At 41.7% G+C, this 17,371-nt stretch overlaps 1 protein-coding gene across 2 annotated transcripts in view; it reads left to right on the plus strand.

Moving 5' to 3' along the window:
• Window positions 1–17,371, plus strand: part of mtr (5-methyltetrahydrofolate-homocysteine methyltransferase) — an 80,317-nt gene that overhangs the window by 15,439 nt on the left and 47,507 nt on the right. For both annotated transcript variants that reach the window (XM_041173783.1, XM_041173790.1), the window contains exons 6-10: window positions 675–781; window positions 5,672–5,731; window positions 5,880–5,974; window positions 9,614–9,714; window positions 15,144–15,205. In XM_041173783.1, coding sequence (XP_041029717.1) covers window positions 675–781; window positions 5,672–5,731; window positions 5,880–5,974; window positions 9,614–9,714; window positions 15,144–15,205 — 425 coding nt within the window. The remainder of the gene's footprint in view (window positions 1–674; window positions 782–5,671; window positions 5,732–5,879; window positions 5,975–9,613; window positions 9,715–15,143; window positions 15,206–17,371) is intronic.

The raw sequence follows: 17,371 nt of genomic DNA on the forward strand, positions 1-17,371 counted from the left end.
CAGCAAAGGGCTTCACGTCACGCACCTAGAATCAGACCCCTGAGCTACATGGAAAGACTGAAGAATTTAATTGCTTGAAGTAGAGATGAGAAGGAACCTTACTGAAATATTCAAGATCCTTTAAGGTGTAGATAAAGTGAAGCCTGAGTGACTGTTTGCCATCACTCAGAGAATGATAGAGGGGGCATGGGTTGGAACTCAGAAGAGAGAAGGTAAATGGATAAATGAACAAGTTTATAGTAGGTAGTGAATGCTTAGAATTTTTGCAAGAGTTGGACAGACATTTGTTAAGAAAACAGCAGAGGATTATAGGTAGTGAACTGTGCATATTGTTTTCAAACTTGACTAGCTACATGTACTGAACTTTTCTGGTCCTGCACATCACAGGAATATTAAAAACAGGAGTAGTCCACTCAGTCTCTCAATCTAGCTGATCTGCACCTCAACTCCCTTTACCCTTTTGCCTCATATCCTTTTGATATCCTCACCTAACAAAAATCTATCTATTTCAGTCTTGAAAGCTCCAATTATTCCTGTACCCAGAGTCTTTTGGGGAGAGAATTCCAAATTTTCACTACCCTTTCCGTGGCAATAAGTGCATCCAAATTTTGTTCCCAAATGGCCTAGCTCTAATTGTTCCATGGAATTTCACTGTTGATAAATTTGTTTCACAGCATTCGAGGAGTTAGTTGAAGCTTATGAAGAACAGGCCAGAGGCTTGCTTGATGGAGGTATTGACCTTCTCCTGGTGGAGACCATTTTTGATACAGCAAATGCAAAGGTAACAGACATGTCAAATATCACCCAAGTTGGAAATTATTGTAAAGAAAATCATGCAGCTATTTATTAATGTTGGCTTTCATTTTAAATCCTGATGCTTTGAATATTCATCCTGTGTTCGGAAATCACATCAAAACAAATTCTTTTTTTTCACTTTGGCAAACTGTATTTGATAGTGATGTCATGACCTCAGCTGGCCTCAGTACACTTCATAGCAAGTAAAGACCACAAATCACTGTTGTGATTTAGGAAAACAAGGCAGCCAAGATGTGCAAGGCATAGTCCCACAGACATCAATGAGATAAATAGCTGGATAATCTATTTTTGATGGTATTATTTGAGGAATAAACGTTAGCCATGATACCAGAAGAATTCCCTTGTTCTTTGAAAAGTGTTAGAAGACCTTTTACGTCCACCAGAGAGGGGCCTTGTTTAAACATCTTGTCTAAAATACATTATCTCCAGTAGTCCTGCATTGCCTCAACATTGCACTGAAATGTCAATCCAGATTTTGTGCTCAAGTCTTTGGAGTGGGTTGTGAAGCCTCGACTACCTGACTGGGAAGAAAGAGTGCCTCCACTAAGCCAGAGGTAACACCTTAAATTTGCACTTATCTTTCTAATAAGCTGGACTAATTCTTAATAAAGTCCATTTCACAATATCACCTTTCATGTTTATTATGCATGTTTTACTTGGTTCCAGCAGGCATCACTGGAGAAGTGAATTTCGATTGTGCCAGGCAATGACCATCTCCAAGAGAGAATCTAACCATCACCCCATGGCATTACTATCGCTGAATCCCCCGCTATCAACATGCTGGGGGTTACCATTGACCAGAAACTGAACTGGACTAGCCATATAAATACTGTGGCTACAAGAACAGGACAGATACTAGGAATCCTGTGGCGAGTAACTCACCTCCTGACTCCCCAAAGCCTGTCCACAATCTACAATGCACAAGTCAGGAGTGTGATGGAATACTCTCCACTTGCCTGGATGAGTGCAGCTCCAACAACACTCAAGAAGCTTGACGCCATCCAAGACAAAGCAGGCTGCTTGATTGGCACCCCATCCACAAACATTCACTCCCTCCGTCACAGCGCACAGAAGCATCAGTGTGTACCATCCACAAGATGCACTTCAGAAACTCACCAAGGCTGCTTAGACAGCACCTTCCAAACCCACGGCCACTACCATCTAGTAGGATAAGGGCAGCTGATGCATGGATGCACCACCACCTGGAAGTTTCCCTCCAAGCCACTCACCATCCTGACTTGGAAATATATTGCTGTTCCTTCACTGTTGCTGGGTCAAAATCCTGGAACTCCCTCCCTAACAGCACTGTGGGTGTACCTACACCACATGGACTGCAGCGGTTCAAGAAGCCAACTCACCACCACCTTCTCGATGGTAGTTAGGGATAGGCAATAAAGGCGGGCCTAGCCAGCAAAGCCCATGTCCGTTGAATGAATTAAAAAAAAAAGACTTATGGGCACTGGTGCTAGTACTGGGGAAGGAGGGAGCTGTACTGTTGGGGCAGTCTTCAGCAGAACCGTGCTGGGACCAGAGTCCAGGCAAATTCTATGACTAAAGCTGTAGAGAGGGCTTTAAACTAAATAGTAGTGGGGAGGGTTCACGAGAGGGGAGATTTGAAAAGTTAAGAAGAAAAGACAAGGCAATAATTGCAACCAAAGTGTGACAAGAAGGCACAGACCATGCAATATATGAGTGCAGCAACAAATAAGGTCAGAGTAGGGAAAAATGGCAGAAGACAGAATTAGAAGCTCTTAATCCAAATGCTCGCAGCATTCAGAACTAGGTGGATGAATTGATAGCACATATAGAAATAAATGAGTATGACATGATAGACATTAAAGAGCCATGGCTACAAGATGGCCAATGCTAGGACCTGAATATTCAAGGGCATCTGACATTTCAGAAGGACAGGTAGAAAGGAAAAGGAGGGAAGGTTGCTCTGTTAATAAAGGGTGAGGTCTGTAATGTGGTGAGAAATGATCTTGGTTCAGAGGATCAAAATGTAGAATCAGTTTTGTGGAGATAAGAAATAGTAAAGAAAGGAAGTCACTGGCGGGAGTAGTTTATAGGCCCCATAACAGTATCTACGCTGTGGGACTGAGTAAAAATTGGGAAATAAATGGGGCTTGTAAGAAAGGTATAGCAATAATTGTGTGGTGATTTTAATCTTCATACAGATTTGACAAATCAAGTTGGCTCAAGTAGCCTTGAGGATGATTTTAGCAACTTTATTGGGGCAGTTTCTTAGAACAATACATCCTGGAACCCACCAGGGAACAGGTTATATTAGAACTGGTAATGTGTAATGAGAAAGGATTCATTAAAGATTCAGTAAAGGATGCTCTAGTGAGCATAACATGGTAGAATTTCACATTCAGTTTGGGGGTGAGAAATTTGGATCAAAAACTTGTATCCTAAACTTAAATAAAGGCAATTACAGGGGTATGAAGACAGTGTTGGCCAATGTGGCTTGGGAAAATAGGTTAAAAGGTAAGATGATAGAGAAGCAGTGACAGAGGAGATACTCATAACTCTCAACAAAGATATATTCCATTGAGAAAGATTTTATGAGAAGGATGTACCATCCATGGCTCACTTAGGAAGCTATGGATGGTATCAAATTGAAAGGAAAGGCTTACAAAACTGTGAAGGTTAATGGTAGTTCAGAAGATTGGGATCTTGTTTAGAAACCAGCAAAAGATGACTAAAAAATAATGAGAGAAAAATTGGAGCGTGAGAGAAAATTAGCAAGAAATATAAAAACAGACCGTAAAAGCTCCTACAAGTATATAAAAAGGAAAAGAGTAACTAAAGTAAATGTTGGTCCCTTAGAGGATGAGACGAGATAATTAATAATGGAAAAACAAGGAAACGGCAGTGACTTTGAACAAGTAGTTTGCATTTGTCTTCACAGTAGAAGACACAGAATGATCCCACGAATAGTAGAAAATCAAGAGGCAAAAGAGAGGGAGGAACTTAAAACCATCACAATAACTAGAGAAAAAGCATTGGGAAACCTAATGAGACTGAAGACTGACAAATCTTCAGGAGATGATGGTCTGTATCATATGGTCTTACAAAACGTGGCGGTAGATACTGGCATCAGTAGTAATCCTCCAAAATTCCCTAGATTCTGGAAAGCTCCCAATGGTTTGGAAGACAGCAAATGTAACACCACTATTCAAGAAAGGTGGGAGACAGAAAGCAGGAAACTATAGGCCAGTTAGCCTAACATTATTCATTGGAAAAATGCTGGAGTCCATTATTAAGGAAGTAGTGGCAGGACAGTTAGAAAATCATAACACAATCAGGTTGTGTCAACATGGTTTGGGAAAGGGATATCATGTTTGATAAATTTTTAGGGTTCTTTGAGGATGTAACAAGCAGGGTGGATAAAGGGAGCTGGAAGTTGCAGTGTACTTAGATTTCCAGAAGGCATTTGATAAGATGCCACATAAAAGGTTACTGGTTTTGGGGGTGATATTTTAGCATGGATAGAAGATTGGCCAACCAACAGGAAACAGAGACTCCAGATAAATGAGTCACTTTCAACTTGGCAAACTGTAAGTAGTGGAGTGCGACAGGGATCAGTGCTGAGGCCTCAACTAGTACGATCTATATGAATGGCTTGGATGTAGCCAAATTTGCTGATGAAATGAAGATAGATAGGAAGGTAAGTTGTGAGGAGCACACAAAGAACCTGCAAAGGTATATAGATAGGTTAAGTAAGTGGTTAAAATTTGGCAGATAGAGTATAGTATGGGAAAATGTGAGGTTGTCCACATTGGCAGGAAGAATAGAAAAGCAGAATATTATTTTAAATGGAGAGACAGGGCAGAATGCTGCGACACAGGCATCTCAGTGTCCTCACACATGAATCACAAAAAGTTAGCCTTTAGATATGGCAAGTAATTAGGAAGGCAAATGGAAATGCAAGAGGGATGGAGTGTAAAAGTAGGGAAGTCTTGCTGCAACTGTACAGGGCATGGGTGAGATCACACCTAGTGTGTTTTGTACAGTTCTGGTCTCCTACTTAAGGGGGGATATACTTGCATTGGAAGCAATTTAAAGAAGGTTCATGAGGCTGATTCGTGCGATGAAGGGATTGTCTTATGAGGAAAGGTACAGCAGGTACCCTTTGGAGTTTAGTGGAATGAGAGGTGATCTTATTGAAACATGTAAGATTCTGAGGGGGCTTGATAAGGTAGATGCTGAGAGGATGTTTCTCCTTATGAGAGGATCTAGAACTAGGGGACACAGTTTAAAAATAAGAGATCTCCCATCTGAGTTGGAGATGAGGAATTTCTTCTGTCAGGGAATCATTAGCCTTTGGAATTCTCTTCCACAGAGAGCAGTGGAAGCTGGGTCATTGAATATATTCAAGGCTAAGTTAGACATTTTTGATCAACAAGAGAGCCAAGGGTTATGGGGGGCAGATGGGAAAGTGGAGTTAAGGCGTCAATCAGATCAGGCATGATCTTATTTAATAGTGGAGCAGGCTTGAGGGACTGAATGGCCTACTCCTTCTCCTGTTTCTTATGTTCTTATGGATAGTGATCAGGATCCAGTACCTTGTCTGAATTTATTTCCCTTGCCATTCTTAACTCAGGGGCACCAGGGAACACCCTTGTTGGTGTTGCTATTGATCTGAGCACAGATTCAGAATTGTTTCTGGTTTGTATGGCTCAGCTACTCACCAGACATTTGCTGGAGGAATGTATTATCCTTTTTTTAATTCCAGAGTGACACCGCTAGGTGTATTGAACATCATTAAGTCCTCAGAAAACAATGTTATAATCCAAAGAATTATAATATTAATACTTTGTTTTGCTAATGTTACATGTTCTGTTCACAGGCTGCCTTGTTTGCCATTCAGCAGTTGTTTGCTGAGCAGTATGAGCCCAGACCTATTTTTGTAAGTATAAAATACCGTTATTTTTTCCACTTTTCATTACCCCGTTCCACCCAACGCACCACCGCCACCCTGAACCCCCCCCCCCCAAACCTGCCTCCACCCCAGTAACCTTGCTTTGTAGTTAAATAGTTTTTTTGTTTCGTAATAGATTTCCGGAACAATTGTGGATAAAAGCGGACGGACGCTGTCTGGTCAGACAGGAGAAGCATTTGTCATCAGTGTATCCCATGCGGAGCCACTTAGGTAAGATAATTGGTTGTCAGCAAAGTTGGAATCAAAAGAATAATTTTTAGTAGTGCAAAGAATTTGTTCAGGGGAAATTAGTGACATATAGAAAGAGGGGTAGGTGTTTTGAATATGTAGCAAACTAGTGTTCAAACGTGACAACCAAAAATGCAGGAAACATTTAGCAGATCTGGCAGAATCTATGGAGAGAAACAGAGTTAATGGGCAGAAATTTGCGCTGAGCGAGTGGGCACGCACCCGAACTGCTTGACCGTAAAATGACACGTAATGATCTCAGGTGAGCGTCCCGACGTCATTGCACACTTGCACAATATTTTGGTCGGCGAGCGCACACGGGAGTTGGCAGCGCGCCTGCCTACCATTAACAGGCCTATTAAGGTCATTAAAGTTATAATGGAGTGAAATTTTTCACTGCCCGTCCAACCTTACGGTTGGCAGGCAGGCGAAAAGGCCAAGCGGCCTTTGGATTTTTTAGGAAACCTGATCCATGGTTTTTTAAATTTAATTTATAACACGCCCCTGCTCATGTGACATGAGGTGATATGTTCTTAACATTGCTAAGTTTTTTATTTCTGATTTTTAAAAACTTCAACTCCCTGTGACAGCTCTGTGCCTCAGGGAGCTTTCATTGCACGCACTCGCACACATGCGCAAACTTCCACGCTCGCCCTCCTCCCACCCACACCCCGGCAGCTCTGAGCATTGCAGCTGCCATTAATTGGCCAGCCAGCGTGAAATCAATGTCGGGGCCTGATGGGGAGCGGTTTCACGGCCGCTCCCGGGCGTGCCCTCCCGACGAGGGGAAAATCCTGCCCAATGTTTCAGGCTGATGACCTTTCATCAAAATACAAAAATGAGAAACTGCGAGAGTGTTCAGTATGGTTTGTTGTAATGTATCATATGTAAAGTGCCTGTGCTGCTCTTAAAATACTTCAAGTATAACATGATCCTAACCACCTGTCATGCTATCTGGAATATTTAGCAACTGTATAACCTGTGCTATATGATGTGGAATCTGACCAATGCATTTTTAATGATACATAAGAACATTTTTCGTATTTTAATTCGATAATGTTTTATGGAGCAAAAAGGGGTTCTTAACACTTCACTGCATCAACGTCCTTGATCAGTCTACCAATGCTGCATTAGTTGTCTTTGTTTTTCCAGCATTTTAACCTTTTAAATTCGGTGATATTTGAAAGGCATGCTAGTTTGTATTATGCTTCCGTGTTGTAAACTGTATCTGAAAGTCTGTAGGAGAGTTGACTGTTTTATATTTGACTGAAAAATTTGGCTGCGTAACTCGATAAGAGACTCAATTGACAGCCAGCTGTTGGATGCTGATGTCCTCTAACTACTTGTGTGACAAGTTTTTGCAAATCTCTGAAACAGCAAGAGATTTCTGTTTTTGTGAATAAATAGAATGGGCACTCTGAAGCATTTTTACATATGTAAGCAATTTCCAGAACCGATCTAGTTGATTTCCCATTGCTAACAATCATTAAAGCTGTTTTTCTTTTACAGATTCCGTTCCCTCCATATCCAATTCAATAAATTCCCTTTTTTACTGAGATAAAAGCAAAAAACTGCAGACGCTGGAAATCCAAAACAAAAATAAAAATACCTTGAAAAACTCAGCAGGTCTGACAGCATCTGCGGAGAGGAATACAGTTAACGTTTCGAGTCCGTATGACTCTTCAACAGAACGAAAGAAAAATAGAAGAGAGGTGAAATATAACCTGTTTAAGGAGGGGTGGGACAAGTGGAGCTGGATAGAGGGCCAGCGATAGGTAGAGATTGCCAAAAGATGTCATAGACAAAAGGACAAAGGTGTTGACGGTAGTGATATTAGCTAAGAAATGTGCTAATAGGTGACATTAAGGTAGAAACCAATCGAGCAAGGTACAGATAGCCCTAGTGGGGGTGGGGTGGGAGGAAGGGATCGGAATAGGCTAAAAGGTAGGGATAAAACAATGGATGGTGATACATTTAAAAATAATGGAAATAGGTGGGAAAAGAAAAATCTATATAAATTATTGGAAAAAAGGGGGATCGGAAAGGGGGTGGGGATGGAGGAGAGAGTTCATGATATAAAGTTGTTGAACTCAATATTCTGTCCGGAAGGATGTAAAGTGCCGAGTCGGAAGATGAGGTGCTGTTCCTCCAGTTTGCGTTAAGCTTCACTGGAATATTGCAGCAGGCCAAGGATGGACATGTGGGCATGAGAGCAGGATGGAGTGTTGAAATGGCAGGCGACAGGGAGGTCTGGGACATGCTTGCAGACAGATCGAAGGAGTTCCGCAAAGCGGTCACCCAGTCTGCGTTTGGTGTCTCCAATATAGAGGAATACCTTCGGTCTGTCTGCAAACTGGAGGAACAGCACCTCATCTTCCGACTAGGCACTTTACAGCCTTCCAGACTGAATATTGAGTTCAACAACTTTGGATCATGAACTCTCTTCTCCATTCCCCACCCCCTTTCTGATCCCCCTTTTTTCCAATAATTTATATAGATTTTTCTTTTTCCACCTATTTCCATTATTTTTAAATGTATTTCCATCCGTTGTTTTATCTCTACCTTTTAGCCTATTTCGATCCCTTCCCCCCCATCCCACCCTCACTAGGGCTATCTGTACTTTGCTCGTCGTGCTTTCTACCCTTAATGTCACCTATTAGCACATTGCATAGCTAATACCACCACTGTCAACACCTCTTTGTCCTTTTGTCTATGACATCTTTTGGCAATCTCCACCTATCACTGACCATCTATCCAGCTCTACCTGTCCCTCCCCTCCTTAAAACAGCTTATATTTCACCTCTTTTCTATTTTTCCTTAGTTCTGTTGAAGAGTCATACAGACTCGAAACGTTAACTGTATTCCTCTCAGCAGACGCTGTCAGATCTGTTGAATTTTTCCAGGTATTTTTATTTTTTCCTTTTTAACTGGTTGGTAGGTCAGCAAGAGTGATTGACTCTCAATTTTATTATTTTTCTCTACTGAAATCAGGCCAAGAATTGGGCATATGAAACTGGATTTTAGGGTAATTTTTTAATTAGGCAATCTTATTGGCCTGAGCTTCTTCCTGAGTCATTACCCAAGCGTGGTGCAAACTTTGTCAGTCTTATGGAGAACCAGAAGTGTATCAATGTGATAATTTTGTGGTCTTCTTTAACTACCATAGACAGAAAACACAAATCAGTGGTAGAAAATGGAGTGTATTATTCAGGTCAGTAGACCTTCTAAGAAGCCTAATTGACCTTTAATTACTTATTTACATATGATGGGCAGGCTGCTGATTTTGGCGCCTACCCATCTTGCATTTTATGAGGGTCAGCTTGGGGGTGGGCAGGAAGGTGGTGGGCTACCCACCTGACCCATTTTACGTACTTCACCACCCCGCCCCCCACCTCACTGAAAACATTCCTGGGGGGGGCACATAAAATCCAGGCCATTGAAATAGTTTAACGATTGTCCTCCTTGTGGCTTATGGCAAAGACAAAGCAAAACTAGAAAGTGAATTCCATATCTAACCAGGTATGCTTGGTGCAGACAATGAGGACATTGCTCTATGTTTTTCACTGTTCCTGTTGAAACAACGAACAATTTTTCATAGTAATGTGACATATTTTCTTTCAGCATTGGATTAAATTGTGCTTTGGGAGCTGTGGAAATGAGGCCATTCATAGAAGCAATTGGAAAATGCACAACTGCCTTTGTTTTATGCTACCCTAATGCAGGTCAGTACCTTGAGTTTTTTATGTATAGTATGAGAGCCCTGTAGATCAAAGCAGCAGGACAGTGTTGAGTAAACTATAAATGATTTCAAGACTAATTAACCAGGATGTAGCCTCAAACATCCTTAACATAATATTGATGGGCACTCACATTGTGAATTCCTTACTAGTTTCATATATTTTTTGCATTATTCGGTTAAATCCTGCAGACATCCATTTGCGAGAATTCCCTATGAGACTCCAGATGCTGTTATTCAGTGAGTAGTAACCCATATAGACTGGGAAGCTCCCAGGTTTGATTCTTGGCCTCATCTCAGCTGAGTTAGCAGTTGGTGTGCTAAAAGGGTCATTGCCCTCTATGTTAGAAAGAGGAAACTTCGCAATGGTTTCTGCACATGATCGAGGTTTAAACATAAATATTGGACAAAGCACAGAAAAAGTGCTCACATTTATGTTATGCTAGTACATTTTACAACCAGTAGACTACTTTTAAAGTGCATTCACTTGTAATGTTAAAGCCAATTTTGGGGCAACCAGCTTCCACAAACAGTAAGCGAATGAGTGGCCAGTTAATCTCTTTTTGGTGAAGTTGAGGGAGGAACATTGACTAGGACACGGGGGAAAACCCCCTGATTTTGCTTGAATTACGCCCTGTACCTTTTAGATCCACCTGAGTAGAAGGCTGTGCCTTGGTTTAATCTTTCATTTAAAAGATTGGGAGTTGGAGAGGCGGCAGACCTGCGAGGAAGCAGCCAGAGCAGGAGAATGTAAATCGGGACCGAGGCTCGAGGACTACACTTGCCTGGGAGTCGGAGAGGCAGCGGATCTGCGAGGAACCAGCCCGGAGTGAGAGAATGTAATGCAGGACTGAGCCTTAAGGCCTACACGTACCTAGGAATTGGAGAGTCACACCAGTCAGCTGCTCAGGACCAGACTGTGCTAAGTTTGAAAGAAGAGTGAAAAAAAAACAAATAGTGACATCACAACAAAGAAACAATTTGATTGGTTGGGGAAGAACCTAACTGCTTGGTAAGTATCTGGTAAGTAGTTAAGGTCTATTCTATTCCTAAGGTAAAAAATAGTACAGGAACTGGCGGTAAGGTTAATCAAATACATAAAAAGGAAAATAAATAATTGAATAAGATAATTAAGTAAATAATTAAAATGCAATAAGGATGGCAGGGCAAGTGATGTGTCAAGGCTGCAGCATGTGGGAGCTCCAGGGCAAACGGGTCTGCAGGAAGTGTGGCCTGAGTTTAGGCTCAGAGTCATTGAGCTGGAGCTGCAAATACTGTGACACATCAGGATGGGGGAAAGTTACCTGGATGCTTTGTACCAGGAGCCAGTCAAACTCCTTAGGATAGGGTCTTCTGATTTGGTCAGTGGTCAGGAATATGAGGGTGCGAATGAGGCAACTAAGGGGACTTAGAGGACAGGAGCCTTTGTCTCTGCAATTGTCTAACAGATTTGAGATTCCTTCAGCTTATTTGGATATGAGTGGGGGCTGCAGGCTAGATGAGCTAACTGACCTTGGCATCGTGGTACAGGACATCAATCAAATGGTGGGACCAAAAAGGAATGTAATAGAAGTAGGGGACAGTATAGTGAGGAGGATTGACCCAGTTCTTTGGAGCTAAGAGCGAGAGTCTAGATGGCCTATGCAAGGGCTCAGGACATCTGTTAAGGGCTGGACATGAACTTACAGTGGGAGTGGGAGGATCCAGTCATATTGGCCCATGTAGGTACCAACGACATAGGCAGGATGAGGAAGGAGATTCTGCATAGTCAGTATGAGGAGCTAGGCACCAAATTAAGAAGCAGAACTTCAAAGGTAATAATCTTTGATTTGTTACCTGGGTCTCATGCAAATTGGCATACAGCAAATAAGATTAAGGAAATGAATGTGGCCCAAAGACTGGTTTGGGAGAAGTGGGTTTTTGTTTGTGATGCATTGGCACCAGTACTATGGAAAGTGGGGGCTGTATCGTTGGGACGATGTTCACCTGAATTGTGCTGGGGCTGATGTTATAGTGAGCCTCACAACTAGAGAAGTAAAGAGGGTTTTAAAATAAATAGTGGGGACAAGGGATCAAATTTGGGAAGATGTGTAGATCAAAAAGCAGAAACAAGGCAAGAGAGAAAGGTATTAATATGGGAAATGATAACCAGAACGTGATAGGAATGGATAGCGCGTTCAAACCCAAGAGTAAATTAGCAGTCAAGGCTAGATGTTACAAAAGTAATAAAATAACAAAACTAAAGGCTATGTACCTGAATGCACATAGCATTTGAAACAAAACAAATGAACTGAGAGCGCAAATAGAAATGAATAAGTACAACCTGATAGCCATTACAGAGACATGTTACAGGATGGCATAGATCGAGATTGGAATATTTAAGGGTACATGACATTGAGGGCTGGCTCTGTTAATTAAGGATGGTATTAACACATTCAGGAGGGATGACCTAAGTTCAGGAAACCAGGATGTAGAAGTGGTGTGGGTTCAGAGGAGAAATGATAAAGGTAAAAAGTACATATGTGGGAGTGGTGTACTGGCCCCCTAACAGTAACCACAAGGTAGTATAGAGCATAAAGGAAGAAATAATGGGAGATTGTCAGAAAGGTACGACGATAATAATGGGGGATTTTAATTTACTTATAGACTGGAAAATTCAAAAGTAGCTTAGATGAGGAGTTCCTGGAATGTTTTCGGGACAGTTTCTTAGAACAACACGTTCTGGAGCCAACCAGAGAGCAGGCTATGCTAGACTCGTGCAACGAAGTAGGATTAACTGATGATCTCATAGTGAAGGCGCCCCTAGGTAGCAGTGATCATAATATGATTAAATTTTACATTCAGTTTGAGGGAGAGAAAAGTGGGCCCAAGATTAGTGTTTTAAACTTAAATTAGGGCATGTGAGGGCATAAATGCAGAGCTAGCTAAAGTGAACTGGCAAATTAGGTTAGAGTATAGGTCAATAGAGATGCAGTGACAGACATTTAAGGGGATATTTCAGAATGTACAGAATATAAACATTCCAACGAGAAAGAAGAATCCCAAGGGGAGGACCCACCATCTGTGGTTAACTAAAAAAGTTAAAGATAGTATCAAACTTAAAGAGAAAGCATATAATTGGGCAAAGATTGGACAGAATATAAAAAACAGCTAAGAATGACTAAAAGGTTGACAAGGAGGGAAAAAATAGAGTACAAGAGAAAGCTAGCTAAAATATAAAGTCAGATATTAAGAGTTTCTATCGATATTTAAAAAAGTAAAAGTTAACCTAGTGAGCGTTGGTCCTATAGAAAGTGAGTCTGGGGAATTAATAGTGGAACATAGGAGATGGCAGATGAAATGAACAGTAGTTTGCATTGGTCTTTACTACAAAGGATACAAATAACATTCCAGAAATAGCTGTACTTCAGAAAATGGAAGGGAGAGAGAAATTCAAGAAATTTGCAATCACCAGGGAAGTGGTACTGAGCAAATTGCTGCAACTGTCGACTGACAAGTCCACAGGTCCTGATGGACTTCATCCTAGGGGCTTAAAAGAAGTGGCTAGTGAGATAGTTGATGCGTTGGTTTCAATTTTCCAAAATTCCCTAGATTCGGGGAAGGCCCCGTTGGATTGGAAAATAGAAAATGTAATTCCTTTATTCAAAAAGGGAGGCAGACAGAAAGCAGGAAACTACAGGCCAGTTAGCTTAACATCTGTCATAGCGAAAATGTTAGAAGCTATTATTAAAGACATTATAGCAGAGTACTTTGAAGAAATAACATGTGCTGTGAATAAAGGAGGAATCAGTGGATGTACTATACATAAATTTCCAGAAGGCATTTGATAATGTGCCACATCAAAGGTTATTGTGGAAAATAAAAGCTCACGGTGTAGGGGGAAACATATTGGCATGGACAGAAGATTGGTTAGCTAACAGGAAACAGAGTACGCATAAATGGGTCATTTTCTGGTTGGCAAAATGTAGCATGTGGTGTGCCATAGGAATCAGTGCTGGGGCCTCAACTTTTTACAATTTATATAAATGACTTGAATGAAGGGACCAAAGGCGTGGTTGCTAAGTTTGCAGAAGACACAGAGTTGGTAGGAAAGTAAGTTGTGAAGATGACATAAGGAAGCTGCAAAGGGGATATAGATAAGTTAAGTGAGTGTGCAAAATTCTGGCAAGTGGAGTATACTGTGGAAAATGTGAAGTTGTTCATTTTGGCAGGAAGAATGAAAAAGAAGCATAGTATCTAAATGGTGAGCGATTGCAGAGCTCTGAGATGCAGAGGGATCTCGGTGTCCTCGTGCATGAATCGCAAAAGGTTAGTATACAGATAGACCAAGGAATTAGGAAAGCTGATAAGATGTTATTGTTTATTGTGAGGGGAATTGAATATATAAGTAGGGAGATTATGCTTCAATAATACAGGGCGTTGGTGAGATCACACCTGGAGTACTGTGTACGTATTGGCCTCCTTATTTAAGGAAGAATGTAAATGCATTGGAAGCAGTTCAGAGAAGGTTTACTAGACTAGTACCTGGAATGGGAAGGTTGTCTTATGAGGAAAGGTTGGACAGGCTAGGCTTGTATCCGCTGGAGAAGAGTAAGAGGTGACTTTATTGAAACATAAGATCCTGAGGGGTCTTGACAGGGTGGATGTGGAGAGGATGTTTCTTTTTGTGGGAGAGCTAGGAGTCTTTGAAACTCTCTTCCTTGAAAGGTGGTGGAAGCAGAGTCTTTGAATATTTTTAAGGATAAGGTAGATAGATTCTTGATAAGCAAGGGGGTGAAATGTTACTGGGGTAAGTGGAAATGTGGAGTTGAGGTTAAAATCATATCAGCCATGACCTTAATGGCGGAGCAGGCTTGAGGGGCCAAGTGGCCTACTCCTGCTCTTAATTCGGATGTTCTGATTGTACATTTCTTTTGCATCTCTGACAATGCATTCCCTCTACTGTACTGAAAAGTCAGCGTAGATTATATGTTCCTCAAATCCTTGATCGCCATACTGGAGACTAGTGCTTGTGAAGCCCTACCAGAGAAATGAACCAATGTCCTCAGGAGAGGAGACAAGGGAAGAACATTGGCTGGACTGTAATGGGAGGTTTGTCCAGGGGAAACTACATATGGAGCTGTTATAATGTGCAACATCAGTAGGGAAGGCTCTCTCTTGTCTACAGATCCAGAATTTTGTGCTTGTTAAGTTTTCCTTTTTCCCTTTCTAAACTTTCTGACATTAACAACTTCACCATCCATTGTGTCAATGAAGAAGTATTGTAAATGAAGACTGGTGGAAAAATAGACCATGAATGAAAGTCACCTATCAGTGATATTTCTCCTTTAGATAACTAATTAATGGAAATGTCTAGCTCAAGATTTATATTCTTAAGAATCAAACATATGTCCATTGTATTTTTTTTAACTTTAGGTCTCCCTAACGCATTTGGAGGCTATGATGAAACCCCTGAAGTCATTGCAAGACACCTGAAGGTACTGTTCATCACTTTGAAGTTTATCTTCTAAATCATAGGGCAGAATTTTACGGCCCCATTTCGGTGGGGACGGGGCCATAAAATGCGGTGAGCCATACTCTTTCTTGGACTCACTCAAGTTCTGTCGAAGGGTCATGAGGACTCGAAACGTCAACTCTTTTCTTCTCCGCCGATGCTGCCAGACCTGCTGAGTTTTTCCAAGTAATTCTGTTTTTGTTTTAAATCCCATTGACTTCAGTGGGAACATAAAATCCCACTGTTGTAAAATTCTGCCCCATGTCTTTTATATCCAGTTGTTTATTCTCAATTTTTGTCCCTTTTCTCATGCAGGTGTATGATGAGATGAACCATGGCAAAGTGGCTTTGTTTAATGTATGAGCCTAAAAGTCAGCAGGAAATTTAACTACCAGGCTGTACCATAGCTAAAAGCAACTCTGTCTCCACCACACCTCCTTTATACCAATAGATGTGGATGAAAAGTGGAAACCCTGGCTGTTTTTATTTCTCCTCAATTTTCCTCCTCCTTTTCTAACCTATTGGTAATGTGGCCCTGGCAATTAGCTAACTCAGTATAAACTAAGGGCAAAAACCTTCTGCTTTTGCTGGTGGTGAGCTTGGAGGCAGGAAGGGCATGTAATTAGGTAGGGTGGTTGGAACACCTGAAACCTGCCGCATTTCCCCCTCTACCAATGGTCAACCTTCTGCCTCCGCCCAGGGTCGACCTTCCTGCCCTGCTGCCAATTGAGGCCCTTAAGTGGACAATTAATGATCACTTAAGGGCCTCATCCCATTGCTACTGATATTAACCCAGCTGAAAGCAGGCCTGCACGACAAGTGAAATTATGAGAGATACTTATCCGCTCACTCAGTGCCTGTTCGAGGACATTGGGAAGGTGGTGGAGGCTCCCGCTGTGAGCCACACCCCTGCCCTTGCCTCTGACCACCACCACCCCTCTCCCCCCCCCCCCCCCCCCCCCCCCAGTGAAACCTGGGCAAGACTTCTAGGGTCTTGATTTCACGGGAAAGCTCAATAGCGGTCTTATTACTGCCTGATTGGCTTGTGGTTTGGCAAGCCTTCCCCAAAAGAGGCACCGCAGGTCTCTACTGCCGACTGTCCAGGTGGCAAGCAAGATCCCCAATGCCTCAACAAGATTCCACTGTTTCTGGTCTGTATGGTTGTAACCTGTGCAATTATTGTTGCTTTACTACCTGCAGGTATACATTTATAACAGAACTCTTCACTGCAATTGCAAATTAGTGAATCAGCACTAGCACTAGTGTTAATTTGCTAGTCTAATTCCTGCAATTGTAACTGACAGAGGTTGTGCATCGTACATATGGGATTCTGAAATCCCAAATTCCTTAGCATGTTCAATATTGTTCCTAGCGAGAACTTCCAGGGTTTTTGAACAGAATCATCTGACTGCTGTTTGAGTAAGTCATCTAAATTCTTTATGTGCAGGCTCTATGAGGTTCAATTCTGTAGGCCCTGCACTTGAGAAAGGGGCCAAGGGAGCTATCCAGCCAACAGGTTCCTGCCCTTTCTCACCTGTGTATTGAGTTATCCAATGCCACACCCTCAATCTCACTATCTACATCCTTAGGGCTGTCTGTCGTTATTGTTTGTGAAATTTGTGTGAATAATGCAGGTTGCTGTTGGGCACCGTCTTATTCAGAAGTACTGAAGATGCTGGCAAGCAGTTTTCCCAAGCCAGCAAAAACATACATGTTACAATGCAGGCTGCAAAAGGCACTGTCAACACACAGCTTGTGTTGAAATACATTTATGTGTGATGGTTTTGTGGTCAAGTGTATGTCTGAGAGTGATTAAGGAGGACAAGATGTAAAAGCAGAATAGTACTTGTCTCCAGCTTAGAAGAGCCCTCTGGCTTCCATTTCTCCTATGCCCACTACGCTCACAACCATTAAAATCCAAAATGCCCTCTTTCACAGATGTTATGGGCTTTATGTCTGTGACCCTTTCTATAATTTTTGTTTAATTTTATTGATGCTATTTTTGTCCTGCAGAGTTGTGAATGAATAAAGCACATGGTGATGTACAAGGTGCCCATCATTTTGTGTATCAGATAAACAACTTGCATCATGCAGTTAGGCTGCATTAGAATGGTTTGCTCTGTGAAACCCATTTAAGATTCAAGTGTGA

The sequence above is a fragment of the Carcharodon carcharias genome, chromosome 2 (genome assembly GCF_017639515.1).
Source record: "Carcharodon carcharias isolate sCarCar2 chromosome 2, sCarCar2.pri, whole genome shotgun sequence".
Lineage (NCBI taxonomy): Eukaryota > Metazoa > Chordata > Chondrichthyes > Lamniformes > Lamnidae > Carcharodon > Carcharodon carcharias.